Genomic DNA, 25822 nt, shown 5'->3' with positions numbered 1-25822 from the left:
ATCCATCAATCTGTAATCATCCAATCTGACTATCATCCATCCATCCATCAATCTGTAATCATCCAATCTGACTATCATCCATCCATCCATCAATCTGTAATCATCCAATCTGACTATCATCCATCCATCCATCTGTAATCATCCAATATGACTATCATCCATCCATCCATCAATCTGTAATCATCCAATATGACTATCATCCATCCATCCATCAATCTGTAATCATCCAATCTGACTATCATCCATCCATCCATCCATCAATCTGTAATTATTCAATCTGACTATCATCCATCCATCCATCAATCTGTAATTGTTGAATCTGACTATCATACATCCATCCATCAATCTGTAATTATCCAATCTGACTATCATCTATCCATCCACCAATCTGCTATGACCCAATCTGACTATCATCCATCCATCCATCCATCCATCCATCAATCTGTAATCATCCATTCTGACTATCATCCATCCATCCATCAATCTGTAATTGTCGCATCTGACTATCATCCATCCATCAATCTGTAATTATTCAATCTGACTATCATCCATCCATCAATCTGTAATCATCCAATATGACTATCATCCATCCATCTATCATGCCTGTCTATCGTCCATCAATCAATCAATCTATTAGCATCCAATCTGTCTACCATCTATTCATCTCGGCAAAGCTTTCAATTCCATCTGTTCGAAGACCTGTGTTTGGATGCACCCGAGTAGCATCAGGTTTCCCGGTTCACTCAGGAATGCTGCTGACATTGAGTCACGCATTGGGAGAAACGGTCTGATCTGTTCAGTGATTAAAATTTGCCATTTAATTACGTTTTGATAAAGATTAATATGAACTGTTCGCAATTTGGAGTTATATCATCAGACCACAAGTTTTAATATGATATTTCCTTCTCAACATGAGAGCATGAAGAGGTCATGAATTCCGAAATATTTGCTGCTCCGTTTCACAAACTGTCACATGTGGTTCATTTATACAGATTTAGAGCTATATAGATCATAGGATCGAAGGAGATAAATTTCATCGCAACAAGAGATGCACTGTTATGTAGTTAGGTGTTGATGGCAAGTTGTTGGAGTCCCATTGCCGGGGCATTTGTTATCATACGGGTGTATTTAGTTTATAAAATTAAGAGGATAACTGAAAAATTTAATTCTATTTAATAAATATTTCAGTTCCAGGTCAGTTTGGCAACATCCTGAGAACTTGGCACTTCCTGGATGACACGAACTGGGAGGTGAGGAGTGAGAACTACACAGACTTCAACATGAAACTGGACCAGCAAAACCCCTTACAACCCACCTTCATGTCAGCTGTACAGATCATGACATGCCCCACTGGTGCCGTCCAAGGCGGCGTGTTCTGTAGTAAGTAGTGCCAGGACTGAAGTGGCATGGTTTGCGTCCAATGTTTCATGTAGGTTGCAAAATAAGGAAATAATGATCTTGCCTTTTTTAAAAAAAACCTGGTGTGTTACTGTTTGTTCTCAAACATTGTGTTTTGCTTTAGTGATTTTTATTCGCATATATGACAGGCATTGAAAGGATTAAGCACAGCTACTTTGTAAACAAGTGGACTCCCCTGAAGAAAAGGAGAGGATCTTGCAAGGTTTAGTTTTAAGTTGAACAAAGCTGTTATGTCATCACTATATCCATTATAGTCAGATCAACATAGAAAAAGCAATAGTTTTCAAGCTTCCCCCCTCCAAGGAAATGATATTACTCTCTCTCAGTCAATTCCTATCATGGTTTCTGCCCCTAATGTATTGCCACACACTCTTTGAATATTTTAGTATCTACATCAGTTTTTTGTGTGACTTAGTTGTTAGAGTACATGTCATTATTTAGCCTACCAACACTGATTGAGAAAGAAGTAAATCAGTCACGTCTTGTTAATCAGACACACGTTAATCCGACAATCGGCTTTATCCGACACTAATATCGGGAACTGATTAACTCAGTGCTATTTGGACTTGTTAACCCCTCAGTCTTGCACTCCAACTTCAACACACCTAATTTGCAAGGAATTACCAAAATCACTCAGTAATCAGTCTCGTTAATTCAACAGTGATCAGCATACTCCGTGGTCATCTGCCCGCGAGTACACAGCCCGTGTTGTGATACGAGATGAGTCAGCTGGTAGCTGCATATTACAATTGAAATCAGATACAAGTTCTCGCTACTGCTATGAACATCCCATTACAGATTACGTCAAAACGACCTTTCTCAAAGTTTGACCGACCAATGAAATAACTAACAGGAACATGTAGTTGTCCGATTTTCGATCACAAAGGTTGATACTTCTTAATTTCTTATACTTAATAATCCAACATAATCATATGCAACCAACCATGTCAGATTAACATGACTTGACTGTATGTATAAACATTAGATTCTGTCATGATGCAACCATCAATTCAGCTGTATGGAGGGATATTTTGATTTGAAACATCTGTTTGGTCAATTAACTTTGAGTGTTTTCAAAATTCATGGTAGAATTTTGTTTTGTTGCACATGTTATCATCGTTGTTTAAATGATGGTTCAAATATATCAATTTTAATGTACAACAAACTACTTCATACCCATATTTGTATTTAGTCAAGTGCCCTCCTGGAAAGATGTTTGACACTCAACAATGCAAGGCGTGTGAACATGGGTTCTACCAGGACAAACCAGGAATGTCATTTTGCCACTCATGTCCTGGATTCAAGACTACGGAGCTCAAGGGAAGTCCTGATGTCAAGCAGTGCACAGGTGAAACATAGCATTATGGTACAGGGCCTCCTTCCACAAAGCGTCTTAGCGCCATGACCATCATAAGTTTATGCAAGGGTATCGGAGTCATTATATTTAGATCGCTTTGTTGACTTTGCCCAGATCAACCTGACATACAGTCGATCAACCTTACTTTTGGGACACTTTTTTCTCAATTGTCTTTAAATTACTTCAAAATTATGTAATCATTTTTACACAGATCAAATGTCTGCCTGTACCAAAAGAAACCAATTTTTAACAATTCAACACTTGTGAAAAGTGTTACCGATGTACATGTAGCTATCATTATGATTTCGCGTTTGTTTTAATTACAACATTCAGGGTGCAGTAGCGAATGGGGGAATGTTTGATAGTATGACATGTATGCAAGTGATTCACGTGCATGAATCTGATCTGCCATTTGAGAACATGTTTAAGTAATTTCATTGACGAATTAATTAATGAAAGGTAGAAACAACGACGAAGAAAACAAGCTAGGGGACATTCAAAGTCATCATTATTTACCATTTTGGATATGCACAACAAGCGTTGACATTTTGATATACAGATTTCAATCCTTCATTCATCTTAGTTGTGATATCGCTATTTGAAATAAATACCAGAGCTATTCTCTATTGACAGAATTGAATGTTTTTGAAAGATCTATGATTAACCCCCTTTCTTTACTAACATTTTAGAGAAGGTGTGGTAGCCTAGTGGTTAGAACCATCGCTTGTCATGCCGAAGCCCCGTGTTTCATTCATGACATGGGTACAATGTGTGAAGCCTATTTCTGGTGTCCTCCGCCGTGATATTACAAAACTATTTGTTAAAGCAGCGTAGAAATGTACTCAGTAGCTCACTACTCACATTTTAGGTACAACTGAGCATGTTCTTTCTTCGAAGATGTAAAAAGAGTATCATATGACTCTTGCTAGAAAACTTGCTTGATCAGGGTTACAAGATTCAAGGCCTCAGTAGAACTTTCAAACAGTTTTATGGAAACATGTTGAGGACATTTCCAATTTTGACGCCTCAATGCCAAAGATGTCCGATGCAATGTACTACCATAATTGACTTGCTTTTGCATGTGTTTTTGATGGATGTCACCGGAGGGGCAGGATACACTCACCTTTTCATGAACACCTGGTATAATCACAGTTTGAAAGTGATTCATAAGCACATGCTTACCCTATGGTCGGAATCGTACAATGGACTCGGCTTTTAACAGAGTTTCCTTATGATTATGGAAAAGGTTTGGCCACTTTTATTCACTGAAGTGTAATCTGGCTGGTTAATTCTTTCTTACTGGATTTTTTTCAACAGCGCAGTAAGGCAGCATAAGTATGTTTGTTCATGCTGCACTCAGCAATATTCCAGCTATATGACAGCGATCTGTAAGTAATCAAATCTGGACCAGACAATCCAGTGAGTGATATCATAAGCATCGACCCACGCTATTGGGATACGATGACATGCATGAACAAGTCAGCTAGTCTGACCACCCGATCCCATTGGTCGTCTCTTACGACAAGCATGGGTTGCTGAAGACCTATTCTAACCTGGATCTTCGCGGGTCGGCAACATAAGTAAAGAAGAGGTTTTAGTAATACTTACACAAATCTCCCTGCAACTTCATAGAACATCTTTTTTGACACTTGATAATTTTATTTCAATTCCAATTCTCAATAAGCTGTTTATTGCCACTGAATGACCTACCTAAATCAAGCATGTCATATTTATATTTATCTCCATTTCAGACACAAACACTTCTGAGTTAAAACTGCTATTTGGTGTGGGTGACTCCGAGTTTGGAATCCTTAACCTTCACAGCATGACAATAGGTACAGTAAGTGTGGAGAGGTACTTTGGAACTGTTGATCTTCTCGTGTACAATCAGAGGGATCATTTCGTTTACTTCGCCACACAGACCCCAACCACAATCGGGAGAGTCAAGATGGATGGCGTTGGACAGGAATTGCTCTTCAAATTCCCCGAAGGTATATTAACAATGGTTTCTGAGAAAAATCAATTTCTAGTTGTTTTCTTGTTGTCTTTTCAAAAGTTGTTATATACCTTGTTTCTAGTTGTCTTTTTAAATGGTTCTTTAATGAGGGGTCACTAGTTCTCTGGTAGCTTACTGTTGTCTAGTTACCGGTATAGTTTTCAAGCTTCTTTGCACAAGAAGACAACTGTAAAACAAGAGTAACAGCCTTGCTTTCTTGTTGCCAGTAACCTTTTGTTCTTATCGTCTTATATGGTCCCCCCATTCTGGAATGTAACAATAGGGAGTATCTCAAAAGCTCAATGTAGGATGAATAACTTAATTCCACAAGTTTAGAGACACACCCGCACCCACCCTAAAACGTTAATTGTGAAATTGTTTACACACTGTCAAAATATTCTACTTATATGTTTACAAATAAATAATTCAAGAGAGCCATGTTGCATTTTTAAGCAATATGAAAAAACTTGCATGGAGAAAGGTGCTTGTTATCCTTGAAACATCCTAATCAAATGACAATGAAGGATTAAACCATGCTCAGATTTGATCACACTATCACATTAAATCATGCACAAAATATGACATGGAAGGATTTCAAGGAGCGATGTTAAGTCCTAAATCAAAATAATTGTGCCTAAATGTTGTTTTTGTGGTTTCTAAGGACGTAATAATCAGTGAAATGTATGTCCTCCCACATGAAGCTGACAAGCCGTGATATAACTGGACTAATGTTAAAAGCGGCGTTAAACACAACTCACTCAATTATGCATAATATGGTATTAAAAATAACCAAGTACAGCCTAATATATGAGATAATGGATGGTGAATAAACCAAATTAATGCCTATAGGCATGTGTCTCATCGTAAGAAATTACACAATTTGACAGTAATATATATATTTAAAGGTTTTGTTCTCTTAAAGAGAAGTTATTAAATAATGGTGTTGCTTCGTGCGTAACAGGGTTGATATTTACAAAATACTGTTTAATTTGTGGCAAGATATATGGATATTTGAGGACATACAAATATTGACATACAATGTACTGTGGACATTAAGAATAAAGCGATATTCATCTTTATAAGTTTATATGACCAAAACAGCAAAATGGGTCAGACGTGAGATGTCTTTGAGTTGAGGTCTGTTAAGTCAGAGGCAAAGGTTGATTATTTTGGAAGTTTTATAACAGTGGTGTGGGTCTTACATCATCATGTAATAGTTGCTTTTTCAAAGAGGAGCACGTTTATTTGTTCAATTATGGGAAGAAATGTTAAGATTAAGTCAACAGGCAATGTCATTGTTTCTTAAACTAAATGGTTGTAAAGAGCCAAGTGACTAAGTTAGAACAAGTATTTAGCTGTCACATCATTTAAACCTTCATAAAAGAGAATAAATTGATGGCGAGTTCTGAGTTTGCATAAAGGAATGAAATATTAAATGAGCTCCTGTGTAATACCAATTTTAGGAAACAAGTGAATAGTTCACGTATCCGACGAGCAAAAGTGGTCAGATACCAGAACTATTCACTATTCACAGGTGAACACTTTTGTTCAATGGGTTCTTTTGGTCAGGTGGACTACCTTTATATGCTGACAAAGAACTGTAAAGTATACAGTTCACAGAGGCGAGGAATTTGTACATTTCAGCATGACAGACCTTAAAAAACAAACACTTAAGTGCACAAACAGTGCGGTTTATAGGAATTATGAATTGTGGCCCAGGCGTCTAAGTGGCCGCGATTGCCTGTGCAGAGTTGCGTCCCTTGGGCACACAGGAAACCTATGATTGTAGGTTCGAATCCCGGTTCGCCCCGATTATGTTTGTAGGTTTGTCAGCACCATACCTGTGCTCGTGGGTTTCACCGAAGTGGTAAACGTCTGAGACCTGCATCACTTCGTGCTTACCCCCCACATTAACCTGACACGCCGTGATATAACTGGAATAATGTTAAAAACTCACTCACTCATGGAGCTCGGGTATTTGCCTTTGCTCTATGACAGAGAACTTGTGCCAGTACTTTTTGGGGAGATAAAACATACTGTCGTGAGGCAAAGTTCTTTCAATAAGGTACTGGCACTGGCTCTATCTATAACATGAACATGAACAGGAACAGGAACATATTGGTACATTTATTCATGTTATGCCTAATTGGTCGCATCTTTGAAAATAGTACTTGTAGTTGAAAGGTGTTGTTATTTGGAGCCCGTTCTGGAAGCTGTGTACGATGTTGTGTCCAAGTAAAGCATCAATGTCAATAACCCTGTTCTACATGTATGTCCACCAGGGATCGTGCTGACAGGCCTAGACATAGACATTGCATCTGACCTCTTGTTCTACACAACTTCGTCGGGTATACTATCTACCCTTCACACCATATCTGGTGCTGAACTGGTCCTGCTATCTAACCTGACCAAACCACGAGGACTTCAAGTGAACCAAGACTTGTGAGTTTCATTTCTTTATCAACTTCAAACTCCTCATAACTTATGTTGCATCATTTCCCTATGGAAAATTCCGGTAAGTATGTCTTGATCAAAGACCAGATAATATTGTGTTGTGTAGCACTGCCACATGTCAGTTTGCACAAGAATGTTACCAACCTTGTTATACACACGTTTCCTTGGTAACTCCTGTGTTTACAGTTACTTGTCTTGTGAAGTGGTGTTTGTTCCTTGAGTCTTCTATCTTACTATGTCAGACCCTAGAGTAAATGTCACAGCATTAGATGTCTATGTTGCCAGCATTTAAGTCCATGGCTTACCCACACCCTCAGGTCACAAAACTGGCTATGAAAATGACTCCAGAAATGATCTAAATCATCTGTACCATCTTCATCCACTTGGCTATTGTACATAGAGAAGGCGCTGGACCCTTCTACATCACATGCTCAAGGCAGAAATCTCACTTCTTTTTCATGTGTGCTAAAGACAACACATATTATGTACGCTTAGTATGCCCCAAATCTAAATTAATTTCACATTATGTAGTAGTTATAAGCTAACCTTTTATTATATCAGTATAGTTGTAGTACATCTGTTTCTCAGAAATGGTTGTGGTAGTGATCGTGTTTGAGAGACAAGATGGTGTCCTCTACCCATACATGGGTATGTGGTCAATTGATGACGTTGGGTGACCCAACTCATCTTGCTGGACATGTCATACTACAGTCTGTATGGATGAAGATTGTTGTCAGCAGTGTTTCCCTCTTCCGTCAGAGGTCTTCCTTAAACTCATGGAATCCTTGAAGAGGTCCAAACGGGGGAAGGTTGCTAAGAGGCCAGTGAGTGAGACCCCTCCCTTGTCCGTCTACACTCCCAAGACTCCTGTAGAGTCCATCCCAGATGGGGGCCATGAGCCTGTTGACACAGCCTATCAACCAACAACAACACACTATTCAGGCGATGATCGACAAAAGAACCACGAAATATCAATGCAGACCATGTCAGACAGACAAACGGATCGAGCCTACCCTCCCTCCACCACCATGGGCAATATAACGTCCGATGGAACAGTTCACCCAGCCGCACGGAGGAAGTCAAAGTGGCCGACGTGGAGTTAATGTCGGATTCGGATCCATCTTCCATTCACCCCGTGACCCAGAATGGCGAGGATACCAGACGGCTATGCCCTGTTAATTGCACATACTGTACAGAGCATTCATTATCTAACAGACAACAGATGGTAGCGGTCAGATCAGATCAGTCTACCGTTTCACAACTAGGATGCGGAAATGGCAAGCAACTTCATTGTCTCCAATCCAGATCGACCAGATAGTGACAATACTTCTGAATTGGCGGTGGTTGACTCATGGCCTTCACCTCCAGTGGTGGATTACGAGCCAGGTCACTCATTTAAAGATCTAATCGAGAAGCTCTATCATCTAATACCACGCCTGCAGCCTACCGTGCAAGATAAGGTTGCATTTCCATTGTTAGAACGCTGGTTACCATGGGCTGGCATCTTCCTTTCATAAACATCTTTCACATCCTTGGCTCAGCTATGGTTCAGCACTTATGGCGCAGGATAAGGGGGGATTGGCCAAGTTGCGTTGTGACGAGAAGTTGCCTCCACATGTACCTCCGCTGAAGTGGACAACTTAACCACGTACCATCGATGAGGAATTTTACAAGTTGTTACGAGCTCCAGACCTCTATGTGTCTATTCTAATGATGAAGATCAGAAGGATAGATGGCTTTAACAAGCATGCAATGAATATCATGGCTTATATAGATTGGTTTGTGGTTGGGTGTCCTTCACCTTATTCTGCTAGGGATACCACTGTTCTACTACATACAGATCAGGTACCTCTGTATACCTCCAACATATACCTCCGTTCTGACCCCCAATTTCCCTGACAGCTAATTAGTTGACACAAAAGGTTGAGGTCACTTAATGCGAACTAGTCCTGAAAAACAGTGTCCACATCAATAGCGATTGGCATGGGACTTTCAGATTTCAAGTTATGTGTTTACTCAGAACAAAACCAAAGGTCAAACTGGAACTGCATGATGGTTTGTTCTAATTTCTAAGGCCTTGAGGAAATGGCAGTGAAGGGTTTGTTCTGCTTTTGCATTATTTTTTCTAGTTATATTCCGACCATGTGGTGAAGTAGCCTTTTGGCTAGTGTCAGGAAATGATTGTGCAGAAATTCAGATAAAACATTCCACATCTGTGACAGCATACGAGGGCTAATTCTAAGCCTTACTAACGTTCAAATATGGGCCATAACAAAGTGAACTAGTCAATGTAGTACATTGTTTGAGTAGTTCATGCAAGTGTATTTAGTCTGTTGTCAACGTTTGTACATTAGTAACAGCCAGTTAAACATGATAGGGATCCAAATGGACACAGAAATGGAAAAGAAAATGTACCGAGCAGTCATCAAGTTTTTCACTTTAATTAGAGAAATGTTGTCCCCAAGACATGACCACAAGTGTATGGGGATAAGTGCCATAGCTATTCCATTATTACACATTGTGCAGCTATGTTTAAGGCTGGGAGAACAAGCATTGGTGATGACCCTAGATCTGGACGCCCCTCAACTTCCATCAATGAAGATTCAGTCAAGGAGATAGAAAAAACTTATACTGTCCTATAGACGTGTTACCATTGCTGAACTTGAGAAAGACACAGGTCTAAGCCATGGGTCCATTGAAACTATTATTCATGAACATTTACAGATGAATAAGATATCTGCTCGTTGGGTGCCAAAGTTTCTAAATTCTGATCTTAAGGAAAAAAAGAAATAAATAAATTTAAGAGCTACTTGATGAGGATTTCGTCAAATTCCAAGAAGAGATAAGTAACGGGTGATGAAACATGGGTCTACCACTATGATCCCCAGTTAAAACATCAATACATAGAACGGCTCCATTCCACTTCTCTGGCTCCAAAGCAATTCAAGTCTTCAAGATCAGTGAAGAATGTTATGGCCACTGTATTCTGCGATCGCCTGAGAAATGCTATCAAAGCAAAGCGTTGAGGAATGCTGACTGTTGGAGTTCTACCACTTCATGACAATGCCTCTTCTCACCTCTCTCGACGTGCAAAGGCTGCTGTGCGACAATGCGCAATGCTCCCTCCCTCCCCTACTCGCCAAACCTTACACGAATTGATTTCCATCTGTTTCCTAAACGGAAAGAACGCCTTGTAGAAAGCGCTATGATGACAACGATGACCTCAAAGCAAGCTGCCGTGTATGGGTATTTCAGGGTGGCTTCAGAAAACTGCGTCCTGACTGGAATTTGAAAGCTTCACTATCAATATGAGAAGTGTATTGAAAAACAGGGAGATTATGTTGAAAAATAAGATTAAAAACACTTTCACAATCGTTGGTTTTGTTTGTTAGTCTTAGAACTTTTTGCCAGCCCTAGTACAGCATAGTAACGTTTCCATGTGATTTCACTATGAACTGATATATCAAAAGCAAAAGTTGCAATCCCTGCAAACTGGTGCAATCTCACGTGATCACAAGTTGATGTATTCCTATGTATTTATGACTGTGACATAGTTTATGCAGTTTTAGAACTAACTGGCATTTGTTATTTTCTAGTGGTCTGTACTGGGTGGAGAATGACAGGATAATGTCCCTGCAGTATGGAAGTGAAATGGCCTCCGCTGTTGTGAACGACACTCATGCTGTATGGAACCCTACCCTTCACAAGCAAGGTATATTTCTATAAAGGATCTGCATCATGCATATTGAAGAAATAAATGACCTGTGTTCATTGTTTATCAAACAACACTGCAGAGAGAATAAATCATGTGGGTCCGTAGATGGTTTATTCTCCCTGCAGGTTTTTTTTGTATGATAAACAACAACCAAGAGTAGTGTATTTCTTATATGAGATATCAATATTATCTGCAGCCTCTTTAAGGATATTAATAAAATGTACAAGCTTTAAAAATATTCACCAGTATTTAAATAATGATGACTCCAAGAATACAGATTGACCTAGGCAATGTTGAACAATTGACACACAATGCCAATGTGGATTCGAATCCTTGACGGAACTCAACCCCAAAAGTACGAGAATCTGTACTTTAATGAGAAAGTGTTATCCAAAATATAACATTTGTTGTATAATGTTGAACAAGTCCATGTCACGAACAGGAGGTTAAGTTTGGTATTTCCCGGATATTCTCACATTTTTTCACATCGATTATCTATACCTTTTCTCCCAAATACTGATTGTCATATCTCTCGAAAGTTGATATGCATGATACCATATGTACGGAATATCAGTTAAAGAAAACATATTATCATATAACTTCCTTTGTTTAATGTCATTTTGCATTATATCAGGAAATGTAGACCTTCTAACACATGAGTATGTGAGTTGTTTAATCTACAATGTCACCAAAGGTCGGGGCATGGAGACGTGTTCAGTATCAATTATGAAATACCCAAAGCTACTAATTTTTCATCTGAGCAAAATTTCAGAGGCATGTGTATTGACAAATCTAGCCAATTAGTGACAGACTGCATGAAAATATTACTTGCGTGAAACCTTAGAATTAAACTAATTTGAAAACTTCCTGTGAAGCGACATACAGTAGCCACAGAACACGGATATAACGAACACGGTTAGAGCGAACAAATGGATACAACGAACTGTTTAATTGTTAACTGTTTTATTGACATATAAAGTTTACGTACGTAACGAACTCTCTTCATTGAACTAACAGATATAGCGAACTGATATTTGATCACCGACAAGACCATCTACCACAAATTTTTGACGTGTATAGCGAACTGAGAAATCTCACTGTGTCAAGCGTCACTGACAATTGGCTGTAGGCAATCAGACGCGAATCAACACAATCGCGGCGAATCAATACAATTGCTGGTGACGAGTCAACCTAGTTAAACTTGCATTAAGTTGATCTTACCTGTCCATGTGATTGGACTAATCTATTCTGTAAAACAAACAAATGTCATTCAATAATGTTTACATTCATTTCGGTGATATTGGAATATATTATTCTGATAAAATAATAATTTCAGATACAATTTCTTCCGACCATTGCATTATTTTTTTTGAAGTTGTATCATTAGGTACTTTTAAACTGAATCACCGGTAGATGCGGGAGGAAACGTGTATAAACGTGCATGTGTATTGTGTTTTGTTTTAAACAGGGTGGCGGACATTTCCCAGCGAAAACGTTTATAACGAACAACGTATATAACGAACTGATTTCTCAGGTCCCTTGTAGTTCGTTATATCCATGTTCTACTGTACTTCGCTTTTGTGGTGAAAACTCCCCCCCCCCCCCCCCCCCCCCTCCCCATTGATCATGGTATCCATTAATTGATAAACGAAGGCTGTTGCTTAAACATGTGTTAATGATAGTAAATGTACTGCTAATATCTCGTTGGAATTAGCAATTGAAGTAAAAAAAAAGTGTATAAGGTACTAAGGGTAAGATAAGATTGAGACGATATCTGTTTTACATTGTGAATGCATTTTTAAGGATTTTCCTTTTTACATGTAGTAACAAACGGTATTTCTACCCCTATTGTTTTCGTTTCATTGAGAGTATTTTGTATCTCCCATTGATCTTATTTGTTCTTCAGACAACAGAATAATGTGGCAAAGCTATAATAGACTGAGGACAGCATACATCAATGGTTCGACTTCCCAGACTTTGGCTACCAACTTCACATCTAGATTTGGCTACACAGACAAATATTATTTCTATGTTGACAGCAATTCAGTGTATGTATATTTGTGTGTGACATAATGCATCATAGTGAGTAATTGAGTGGATGAGTACTGTTGAATGACGATACATATTCATCAGTCCTTTGTCAGGATGCTATCTTTGTTACAATATGACTGTGTCAGGCCAGTATTGTTGTTGATATATGACTGTGTCAGGCTAGTATTGTTGTTAATATATATGACTGTGTCAGGCCAGTATTGATGTTAATATATGACAGTGTCAGGCCAGTATTGTTGTTAATATATGACCGTGTCAGGTCAGTATTGTTGTTAATATATGACTGTATCTGGCCAGTATTGTTTTTAGTATATGACTGTGTCAGGCAAGTATTGATGTTAATATATGACCTTGTCAGGCCAGTATTGATGTTAATATATGACTGTGTCAGGCCAGTATTGTTGTTACTAGTAGGTAATACTTGAAATTTACTTAAAATTTCCAGTATTGTGAGAGATATTAGTAATTTTCTAGTAATAGCTGTATGATAATGAACGAAGTGGGAACACATTACACGATAGGAAGTATCGTTGAAGGACGATAGGGGGAAGATGGGAAATTTCAAAGTTGACGTTTTTGGATCAGTAGTGCGTAAAACTGCAACATCATAACCGATCCAACACCAAAAGTGTCATGAGGTCTCAGGTTGACATTGGCTTGACCTTCATTTCGACTTTACCAGAAAACGACCACAAGTATCAAGGAGGGGCAACGTGATTCAGGACTCATCTGGAAACATAACACATGACCAGCGACGATAACCCCAGTTTTTATATTATGTGCACCATTGACATCTGTTGGCAATGTGGCGATTTGTAACGGGCGGCTCAACAGTTGGAGAGGTGTTGCATGCAGATGAGTTCAAATCATCTGACCTGTAATTCTCCAGTAGCCTGATCCAAGTTTACAGCAACATGATTCGCTGTTTCAGTTCGATTTCATAGAGTCTGGTTTGGGATCATTAGATCCGGTACTCTTGTCAATGACCTGGAACGTCCTGAACAGGGTCGATGGTCCATGTTTTGCGTTTTTTGGTACCTGTTCCATGGTCTGCTGATAGACACTGCATCGCTGGTTCAAACACAAACAATGACTGAAACCAAGTAATTCACAACTGTATGATAAGCAGCATCAATAAGATGGACAGAAATAATGGTCAATAGAGATTATTTGATCTTTCTTGAAAGAGTCAAAGTCAGGAATGACACCTTACGCACAGGCACACTATCGGATGTGTGTTGGTGTAAGTTTTACAGTCAAACGTTCTTGCATAGTTTGTCGTCAACACTTATCTTGGTTCTAATACTTGGTATAACATCTATATGTTATGATCCTCTACTTTTTTGAAAGAGTATACATGACTGTCAGGCCAGTATTGTTGTTACTATATGACTGTCAGGCTGCTATTGTTTTTACTTTATGCTGTATCGGAATGCTATTGTTGTTACAATATAACTCTGTCTTGCCACTATTGTTGTCACAAAATGACTGGCAAGCCTGTTAGGCCTTACTACACATGTTAGAACTACTGGTATATGTTTTTATCAACCTAACATTTGTATTTGTTGGGTCGGGTAATGATACAATTGTAAAATACCTCATTATAAGGATAGTTATTTATATGACACTGACTTCCATTGTTTTCAGGCTGATGCGAGTAAATTCTGACCTGAGTGCAAGGGCAGCTGTATATGTGCTGCCATTCTCTGTCACAAGGGTGCGACTGGTCAACACAACGGATGATCCAAGCCGTGAGTGTTGTTTGTATTGACACCATAAACTTTGATAGATTGCATCAACGTACGCATGATAACCTTCTTGAACAAAGGAGCTTGGTGTTTGCATGAACTATTCAGATATAACAAACTGTTTGTATTATTCTTCCTCCCAAGATAGTTTTGTCTCTTCGGTGTTGCACACACTGAGTGTCATCGACATGAGGACACCAGCAGAGATTTGGTTACTCATGAAAAGGGTAGGTTTCTCAGCAGGATAAAGCCAGCAGATAAATACTGTTTCCATGGGGGTCATTTAAAAAAAAAATATGCAAATATAAAAGGTCAGGTATGTAATACTTCATGTGATTCAGCTTGGAATTGTTAACGATGGTAACTGTTGTTTGATATATCTGGGAAAAACTAGCGTTTGCACTCTCCCTCATCGCCAGCTTTGATGACGTCACAGCTTTCATCATGATACATACATAAAAGGTGTACAGCATCATACCAGCCAAGAATAATTGTATGAATATTCTGACATTGTTAATTGTTCGGTTTTCCATAACCAGTCCCCATTGACACTAAATGTTTTCTTTTGTCTGTTGTGCAGGCAAATATTTTTATTATGTCCACCCACATTTTATTGACAATTGATTATGGTGGCCAAGCAAATGTAAACGTAAATGTCAACCCCCTGGCCCCCAGGACAAGGACTTTGGAAAGAAAACTCTTAAACTGCCATGTTTGAAGATGTCACCTTGAGAACTTTCACCTATACCACAGTTAAACCAACACCCCAGGCTGCTCTGGCCCAAACCAGTATGAAAGTTAACCTCAGCACATCAGAGGGTTTTTTTTACCTTAACAATTGACTCACCTTTATGCTTAATACTTTTTCTTTACAGTTGTTAATATATGCAGCGCGAAGAGAAATGACTGTGGTCAAGGGTGTTACCCCCTCAATCAAACAAAACGAATTTGCTTTTGTGTATCAGACTCCACACTTCAAAAGGACAACAGGACCTGCAGACAAGGTAAGTTAATATACGATCTCATAAACCAGGCAGTTTGAAAACTGCTGCTGGCATGATAATCATCAAAGGCAATCTTGGCAGGCAGCTTATCATATAAAGGGAAGATAGTGGCTACGGAATGGTTTCTTCGCCTGGAAATAGTCGGACAACATCGGTATGGGACACAACTCACCTGGACTTGTTCTCCAAGTGGGAACATTATCCTTTGACTGGACGGGGATGTTTACAAATGCCTTCCAACCATGGTCTCTCTTAGACAAAGTCGTAATGAAGACAGAGGACACAGTCTGCGTGATCATCCTCTTGGCACTGGTGTGGCAAGCTCGGCCATGGTTTCCCAGACTGTTTCCGCTAGTTATGGACAAACTACTGGAACTACTCTGTAAATGGCAAAGATGACTAAGAGTTGGGACGGTACCTATAACTATTCCCATGTTCGTGCATTTCCTGCTTTATCTTCACCTGGGTGCCGTTGTACAAAACAATCTTATCGCTATGACGGTCATAAGCCTACACTAATGTATGGGAGTTACGATCACCTTAGCACTAAGATCGATTTGTACCATGGCACCCTGGATAGCAAGTTCCATCGCAGTACCACCAAAGGATACAGGTCTGCCCTAATCTCAGTTCTTCAATGTGATGGATTTTCTATAGATCAAACAGTCCTCAACAAACCAACAGGTCGTCAGCGCAGACACTTATCAGCATGCAGGGCTGACACTCCCGAATCTGAACCACTTATATTCATGAAATTTAATGCCCTACACGCCTTGCATGCTGAAACCCATGTGTGGAATCAAATCCGGGCATTCCACATGACGAGCAAACACTTTACCACTAGTCTACCCTGCCGCCACTAGGATGTCCCCAGGTAATTCCGGAAGGGGGCACAATGGGATCGCCACTGAAGTGACAATTCGTATTTCTTTTTTTATGCCTATCGACCACATCTTTTCACAATGAACAAAATATAAATTTGAGAGTATTTTTCTTTTTCAACAAACTTAAGGTTACATCCAGCAGGGCCAAAAAGTTGTAAACCAACTTTTAAAAAATCCAAGAAGTCTTTGGTGAAGTAAATTTAACCGTTATATATGACACCGTTCTACAATAACAGTTTTTGATACTTTTGTCCTCAGTAGTTATTGTAGACAGAAACCTTTTCAAGTGTTTATCTGTGCTGACCTTTGAAACTGTTGACTATATATGCAGGTGAGCTACACTGCCATGGCAGTATTTTTTTGGTTCAAGGTCATTATGTTTGTACTAAACACTAATACTCAATAAATCCCATTGATGATTTTATTCTCTTTAGATTACCATCTTGTAATTATTTGGGGAAATGATTGTTCCAGATATTTAAGAGTGTTTTGACAATATATTTACTCAGTTAACCATTGCCTGAATTTACATTGAATGTTCACTACTTCATCTTTCTGTTCAGAGTTTGGTCAGTACATGCTTTCACTTTTCAGACTTTTCTACGAGACTTGAAACATCTGACGCCAAATCTTGGATGAAGCCATCACCATCAGACTTCTCTGTGCCGCCAAGCATGACATTGCGGCTGAAGGTGAAGTCATGTCATTCTGCAGTCCTGGCACTGGCTGAGACAAACAAACGATTGTACCGCATTGACATTGGTCTCAAAAGAGGAAACGTCACAGAAATGTCCATCAAGAAAATCTGGACAAACAGACCTCCTGTCACCCTGGCTCACAGGGAGATCAGTATACTTGACTGTACTACTTTTAAACATGTCTGGCTGCAATGGGCTGACAAGACCCTGAGGGTGGGAAGTGGAACAAAAGTTGGAGAGCAGCAGATCCTAGTAGCCAAAGACTCATGGCCATTCAGTGTGAATTTTGTTATGTTTCGGAGTGGCATCAATTCTACTGCCGAATGGCAATTCTAGGTTTGTGGCAATGTTTTAATGGACTGAAAATCCAATCAAAATGCCATACTTTTCTAATCAAAATGACCCAGAGGTAAGTAGAATTGCACCACATGTTTGCAGTGAAACTAAATGTGAAACATAAGTTTGTAGCCCACCATGGATTGGTTGTCTGTTGTGTGTCCTGTTGATCTTGTGAGATATAGATTATGTTTATGACCAGCATAAGTTGCTATTTTAACCTGACATCATCACAAGGTCTCCCCGAATTTGAAGTAATATCGTAAACCAATTTGTTATTTCCAAAAGCCTGGTGATGCGATTTTGGTAGCATATATTTTTTTCAAAATTTCTTGTTATTTCAATTATTATTATTATTTTTTTTTAAAAACTTGAAATTTCGAGACATAATTGAAATAATGAGAAAATAATAAAAGTTATAAGAAGAAACTTGAAATTTTGAGTTTTTAGATAAACTTGGAATAACGAGAATATATTCACGGTAAAGAGAAAAAAAAAAATTTCGAGAAAATAATTGAAATAACGAGTAAATAATCAAAGCAACAAGAAAAAACTCAAAGTAACAAGAAAGAACTCGACATTTCAATTACAAATTATAAATGAATGTTAGCAAACTGGCACCATAAAACTTTACTGGTTATTAAAGTTGCTAGAAGCAAAGAACCTTCTTTTTGAAAAGCATTGCATTGGTTATGTTTTTCCCAAATCCCAAAATGACATCATAAAACTTAATGTGCTTATAACTTCTTAGTAGGGTAGCTAGAGGCGTAGGACTGAATTGGACAACTTTAGAATACAGCTGGCTATTTGTGAGGTCATTTAATAAGGGGCCGCATACATCTCATTTCAACAATGGAAGTTCATGTAAAAACCTGTTTTGGAGCTGGTCCATTTTGACTAGCATGTACACATTAATGAGCAGTAGATGAATGTTGACAAATTGAGAGGTGGTGATAAATAATATATATATGGGGTTAAACGATTCAATCCAAGTTGATGAAGAATTTCTTGTTACAATGAATATGTCCAATATAGATCAGGTTTGTTTTTCTACATTTTCCCTGACAAAGCATTTACACCAAGAGCATATATAAGTTTTTATTACCAACCCTTAAATGGATATTTATATATAGTCATCCCAACATGGATATACTTGTGTATACAAGGAATACCAGTGTATTGGATTTAACAATCAATATTTTCAAAGCCTCCACATGCTCTCTGTAATGTCTACTGCTGTGTCATTGTCAACTTTGTGACTTGCTTGGGTAAACCACAATGTCTTCTAGTTTTGTTCCATTTAGCCTATAAAATCAATGTTTGATGGGTATCAATCAACACCCATGGAGACATCATTGAAATTGTATTATATTGAATGCTATTTGTACCTTTAAATGAATTTGTGAGGGATAATTGAGAACAAAAAAAAGAAAGGACAAACCCTGATAAGAGATAAAGAACACTCTGAGCTTGGCATGTTTAATTCTCATTCAAATTTCAACAATTTCACAAATCTAATTGTTTCTAAACATAATGCTTCCAATTTTTGCTGCATGTCAGAATATTCTATATGCAGCACTCAACTGAGATATTACTGGAATCCTGCTGTTGCATAAAACTTCAACAAGCAAACTTCTTTTGATTCTAATCCTGTCATCTGACAGATTTAGGACAATGGCTTTGTAAGTGCATGGTGTGTTGATTTACATTTCATTTGGAGAATGTTTTGCCTTGTGCTGGTGATTCAGCCGTGAGAGGGAGAGGTGGAAGGGGTGTAGGTGAAGTTACTTCAGGGCAGGGACTATATACCAGTATATGACTGTGATCTAAGGAGAGGTGGAGGGGGTGCAGGTGACAGTATATCCAGGATTATATGTCTGTGATCTGAGGAGAGATGGGAGGGGTGCAGGTGGCAGTACATCGAGACAGAGACCATATGCCGGTATATGTCTGTGGTTAAAGGAGAGGTGGAAGAGGTGTAGATGACGTTACATTCAGACACAGACTGTCTGGCAATTAAAGTCTGTGATCTAAGAGAAAAAGAGGAAGGGGTGCAGGGGACAGTACATCGATCAAGACAGAGACCATATGGCAATATATGTCTGTGATCTAAGGAGAGGTGGAAGGGATGCAGGTGACAGTATATCTAACAGAGACTATATGCCAGTATATGTCTGCGATCTAAGGAGAGGTGAAAGGGTGCAGATGACGTTACATCCAGCAGAGACTATATGCCAGTATACGACTGTGATCTAAGGAGAGGTGGAAGGGATGCAGGTGAAGTTACTTCAGGGCAGGGACTATATACCAGTATATGACTGTGATCTAAGGAGAGGTGGAAGGGATGCAGGTGAAAGTACATTCAGCAGAGACCATATGCCAGTATATGACTGTGATCTAAGGAGAGGTGGAAGGGATGCAGGTGAAAGTACATTCAGCAGAGGCCATATGCCAGTATATGACTGTGATCTAAGGAGAGGAGGAAGGGGTGCAGGTGACAGTATATCTAACAGAGACTATATACCAGTATATGACTGTGATCTAAGGAGAGGTGGAAGGGATGCAGGTGAAAGTACATTCAGCAGAGACCTTATGCCAGTATATGACTGTGATCTAAGGAGAGGTGGAAGGGATGCAGGTGAAAGTACATTCAGCAGAGACTATATACCAGTATATGACTGTGATCTAAGGAGAGGTGGAAGGGATGCAGGTGAAAGTACATTCAGCAGAGACTATATACCAGTATATGACTGTGATCTGAGGAGAGGTGGAAGGGGTGCTGGTGAAAGTACATTCAGCAGAGACTATATGCCAGTATATGACTGTGATCTAAGGAGAGGTGGAAGGGATGCAGGTGAAAGTACATTCAGCAGAGACTATATACCAGTATATGACTGTGATCTTAGGAAAGGTGGAAGGGATGCAGGTGAAAGTACATTCAGCAGAGACTATATACCAGTATATGACTGTGATCTGAGGAGAGGTGGAAGGGGTGCAGGTGACAGTATATCTAACAGAGACCATATGCCGGTATATGTCTGTGATCTAAGGAGAGGTGGAAGGGGTGCAGGTGACAGTATATCCAACAGAGACCATATGCCAGTATATGTCTGTGATCTAAGGAGAGGTGGAAGGGGTGCAGGTGACAGTACATCAAGACAGAGACCATATGGCAACATATGTCTGTGATCTAAGGAGAGGTGAAAGGGTGCAGATGACGTTACATCCAGCAGAGACTCTATACCAGTATATGACTCTGATCAAAGGGTAGGTGGAGGGGGTGCAGGTGACAGTATATCCAACAGAGACCATATGCCAGTATCTGTCTGTGATCTAAGGAGAGGTGGAAGGGTAAAAGTCATGTTACACATTGTCGGGTATTTTGTTGCATACGATGACATGACATGATGAGAGGATCATGCTGATCCTATCTGTAGACTACACATGATGTTCAAACCATGACAATTGATCCTCACATGTATTGTTTGTATTGTTATGTCACCTAAACAACCAGCATCCTGCAAAGTACCAAAGACTGAACTTGTAAATGTTAATAATTAATAATGCTTGTTATGTTTACACATGTAGAGGTACAACCAGTAGAGTTACACCCAGTAGAGGTACTCCCAGTGGAGTTACACCCAGTAGAGGTACACCAAGCAGAGGTAAACACAGTAGAGGTAGAGATATAACCAGTAGTGGTACGCCCAGTATACCCAGTAGTGGTACGCCTAGTACACCCACTAGAGGTACACCCAGTAGTGGTGCGCCCAGTACACCCAGTAGTGGTATACCCAGTATACCGAGGAAAGGTACACCCAGTAGAGGTGCACACAGTAGAGGTTCACCCAGTACCAAGTACATCCAGTAGAGATACACCCAGTAGAGGTACACCCAGTACACCCTGTAGAGGTACACCCAGAACACCCTGTAGAGGTACACCCAGTACACTCATTAGCGGCGCACAAAGTACATCCTGTACATCCAGTAGAGATACACCCAGTAGAGATACACCCAGTAGAGGTACACACAGTAGAGGTTCACCCAGTACACCCAGTAGAGGTACGCCCAGTACACCCTGTAGAGGTGCACCCAGTACACTCATTAGCGGCGCACAAAGTACATCCTGTACATCCAGTAGAGATACACCCAGTAGAGGTGCACACAGTAGAGGTTCACCCCGTACCAAGTACATCCAGTAGAGGTACACCAGTAGTGATACACCCAATAGAGGTGCACCGTAAGTGATACACCCAGTGATAAACCAACAAGATTAGACATTATTGCAAAAGGTAACAAACTAGTATATGAGAATCTTGCTTCACAGTACAAGGGAAGATAGAAATTGATATTTAGGTGTATTAGGTTATAAACATATATGTTATGCGCTGTATGTGTTGTTTCTTTGTCTGTGCACTCCTTTGTTATGGTTAATAATTTAGCTCCATGTACAATAAAAGTTCTCGATGACATGACATGATGAGAGGGTCATGCTGATCCTATCTGTAGACTACACACATGATGTTCAAACCATAACAATTGATCCTCACATGGATTGTTATGTCATCTAAACAACCAGAAGCGTCCTGCCAATTCCCCAAGACTGAACTTGTAAATGTTAATTATTAATAATGCATGGTATGTTTACACATCTATACCACATGTTTTACACATGACGAGGTACACCTAGTATGGCTATACCCAGTAGATGTACCTCCAGTACACCCAGTAGAGGTACACCAAGTAGAGGTAAACCAAGCAGAGGTAACACAGTAGAGGTAGAGATATACCCAGTAGTGGTACACCCTGTACACCCAGTAGAGGTACACCATCTACACCCAGGAGAGGTACACCAAGCAGAGGTAAACACGGTAGAGGTAGAGGTATACTCAGTAGCGGTACACCCTGTACACCCAGTAGAGGTGCACCCAGTAGAGATACACCCAGTAAAAGTGCACCCAGTAGAGGTGCAGCCAGTAGAGGTACATCCAGTGGGGGTGCAGCCAGTAGAGGTGCACCCAGTCCACCAAGTAGAGGTGGACTCAGTCCACCCATAGAGGTGCACCCAGTCCACTCATAGAGGTGCACCGAGTAGAGGTACACCGAGTAGAGGTGCACCCAGTAGAGATACACCTAGTAGAGTTGCACCTAGTAGAGGTGCACCCAGTAGAGGTACACCGAGTAGAGGTGCACCCAGTAGAGGTACACTTAGTAGAGTTGCACCTAGTAGAGGTGCACCCAGTAGAGGTACACCGAGTAGAGGTGCACCCAGTCGAGGTACACCTAGTAGAGTTGCACCTAGTAGAGGAGCACCCAGTCCACCCATAGAGGTGCACCCAGTAGAGGTGCACCCAGTAGAGGTACACCCAGTAGTGGTATACCCAGTATACCGAGGAGAGGTAAACCCAGTAGAGATACACCCAGTAGAGGTACATCCAGTAGAGGTACACCTAATACACCCAGCAGAAATAAACCCAGTACACCAAGCAGAGGTACACCCAGTACACCCGGCGGAGCTACTTCCTGTTGAGGTACATCCGGTACACCAAGTACAGGTGCAGTAGAGGTACAGCCAGCAGAGGTAAACAGAGAGTAGGTACACACAGTAGTGGTACACCAAGTACACCCAGTAGAGTTGCACCCAGTAGAGGAGCACCCAGTAGAAATACAACCACTAGAGGAGCACCCAGTACACCCAGTACACCCTGTACCCACAGTAGAGATACACCCAGTACATCCAGTATAGGTGCACCAAGAAGAGGTGCAGCGAGTGGATGTGCACCAAGTAGAGGTGCACCCAGTAGAGGTGCACCCAGTGGAGGAGCACCAAGAAGAGTTGCACCAAGTAGAGGTGCACCCAGTGGAGGTGCACCAAGTAGAGTTGCACCCAGTGGAAGTGCACCAAGTAGAGGTGCAGCCAGTAGAGGTGACCCCAGTAGAGGTGCTCCCAGTAGAGGTGCTCCCAGTAGAGGTCCTACCAGTAGAGGTGCAGCCAGTAGATGTGCGGCCAGTAGAGGTGCAGCCAGTAGATGTGCACCAAGTAGAGGTGCAGCCAGTAGAGATGCAGCCAGTAGAGATGCAGCCAGTACACCCAGTAGAGGAGCACACAGCAGATATACACCCAGTAGAGGAGCACCCAGTTCACCCTGTTCACACAGTAGAGATACACGCACTACATCCAGTAGAGGTGCACGCACTACTCATAGTAGAGGTACATCCAGTCGAGATGCACCCAGTACACCCAGTATAAGTGCACCAAGTAGAGGTGCATCCAGTGGAGGTGCACCAAATAGAGGTGCACCCAGTACACACAGTAGAGATACACCCACTACATCCAGTAGATGTGCACGCAGTACACCTAGTAGAGGTACACCAAGTCGAGATGCACCCAGTAGAGGTGCACACAGTGGAGGTGCACCAAGTAGAGGTGCACCCAGTGGAGGTGCACCCAGTAGAGGTGCAGCCAGTAGAGGTGCAGCCAGTAGAGGTGCACGCAGTACACCTAGTAGAGGTACACCAAGTCGAGATGCACCCAGTACACCAAGTATAAGTGCACCAAGTGGAGGTGCACCAAGTAGAGGTGCACCCAGTGGAGTGCACCCAGTACACTCAGTAGAGGAGCATCCAGTAGAGGTGCGGCCAGTAGAGGAGCACCCAGTAGAGGAGCATCCAGTAGAGGTACACCCAGTGGAGGTGCAGCCAGTAGAGGTGCAGCCAGTAGAGTTGCACCCAGTAGAGGTGCACCCGGTAGAGGTACACACGGCAGAGGTACACCCTGCAGTGATAAACCAATCCAGTGATAAACCAACAGGATTAGCAATATTAGAAAAGTTTACAAATATAAGAATTATAAACTTATTTGGCTTCATAGAAATTGATATTTAGGTTGATTGGATAAGAAACATAAGAAACATGATGTGTTGTTTCTTTGTCTGTGCACTGTGAAATCCCTAGTTTTTGTTAATAATTTAGCTCCATGTACAATAAAAGTTCTTTGGGTCTCTGTTGTCTTCATTCATGTTTTTGCAGTACAGACTGTTTATAAGTTTATTGCTGATACTGCATTAAAATTTAAGCAGAAAGGATAAAACTAGCCCCTGATACCATATTGCTGTTTATTTAATACTAAGTACTATGTTTGTTTGTTTCTTGTTGAACACCGCACTCAGCAATATTTCTCTTATATGAGAGTTTGAAAGGGTACAGGTGACATTACATCCAGCAAAGACAATATGCCAGTATATGACTGTGATCTAAGGAGAGGTGGAAAGCGTGCAGGTGAAAGTGTATCCAGAGAGAGACCATAAGCCAGTATATGACTGTGGTCTAAGGAGAGGTGGAAGGGGTGCTGGAGAAATTACTTCAAGGCAGGAACTATATGCCAGTATATGAATGTGATCAAAGAAGAGGTGGAAGGGTGCAGGTAAAGTACCTCAAGCAGAGACCATATGCCAGTATATATCTGTGAACTTAAGAGAATCATATTACACATAGTCGCGAATTCTGTTGCATGCGGTGACATGACATGATGAAACTGACACATGATGTTCAGATCATTACAATTGATCCTCACATGTATTGTTATCTCATTAAAATCCGCTCTTAGTTCTCGCTTCCGCTTAACAAAGATCTGATGACATCCCATCAGGGGTCAGGGGTCAGAACGACCTTTCATCCGACCAATCAGAGCGTCACTTACCAGATCATGAAAGTCGGAATGTGATTCCTAATCATGCAGCCTCGAAAACTTTAACACGGGGTATTCCGAACGAAAGTTACGGGCTTTACGACTGAATCCACACAAGTTAGACCTTCTATTAGCCATCCCAGAATGTTATTTTGTTCAGGTTTCATTTTTTTAATCGGGAATTTGTCAAAATATGTTTCGAAGCGTAGTTGCCAATAAGACATTAGTGCCATAAAGCATGAGAAAGCTGCTTTCTGGTTGTCTAATGTCGACTTCCTGTCAGTCATTCCATTGGTCGGTCAAAGTTCGCGAAAGGTCGGTCTGACGTGACCCAAAATGGAATGTCCTCAGATCTTTGTTTAGCGGTAGAGAGAACTAAGATCTGATTTTAATGAGATTGATTGTAATGTTAAGCGAGTGAGTGAGTATGGATTTCCGCCGTTTTTAGCAATATTCCAGCAATATCACCCCG

The 25822-nt window shown here is 40.5% G+C and overlaps 1 protein-coding gene and 2 pseudogenes across 1 annotated transcript in view; all 3 read left to right on the top strand.

Annotated features, from left to right (window-relative positions):
* Positions 1–17663, top strand: part of LOC139463783 (uncharacterized) — an 83472-nt gene extending 65809 nt beyond the window's left edge. Inside the window, exons 22-30 of the mRNA XM_071245092.1 lie at positions 1189–1380; positions 2612–2767; positions 4528–4767; positions 7055–7214; positions 10823–10938; positions 12848–12989; positions 14641–14744; positions 15617–15745; positions 17224–17663. Of these exons, the coding sequence (XP_071101193.1) occupies positions 1189–1380; positions 2612–2767; positions 4528–4767; positions 7055–7214; positions 10823–10938; positions 12848–12989; positions 14641–14744; positions 15617–15745; positions 17224–17663 (1679 nt within the window). The remainder of the gene's footprint in view (positions 1–1188; positions 1381–2611; positions 2768–4527; positions 4768–7054; positions 7215–10822; positions 10939–12847; positions 12990–14640; positions 14745–15616; positions 15746–17223) is intronic.
* A 3534-nt stretch (positions 17664–21197) lies between these two features.
* On the top strand, positions 21198–22728 carry LOC139463784 (uncharacterized protein DKFZp434B061-like; annotated as a pseudogene).
* LOC139464146 (uncharacterized protein DKFZp434B061-like) lies at positions 22355–24666 on the top strand (annotated as a pseudogene).
* Positions 24667–25822: the final 1156 nt, after the last annotated feature.

This window comes from Haliotis cracherodii, unplaced genomic scaffold (assembly GCF_022045235.1).
Source record: "Haliotis cracherodii isolate W230 unplaced genomic scaffold, xgHalCrac1.p SCAF_16, whole genome shotgun sequence".
Lineage (NCBI taxonomy): Eukaryota > Metazoa > Mollusca > Gastropoda > Lepetellida > Haliotidae > Haliotis > Haliotis cracherodii.
Note: the sequence above shows the minus strand (reverse complement) of the source record. Positions and strands in the feature narration are given on the sequence as shown.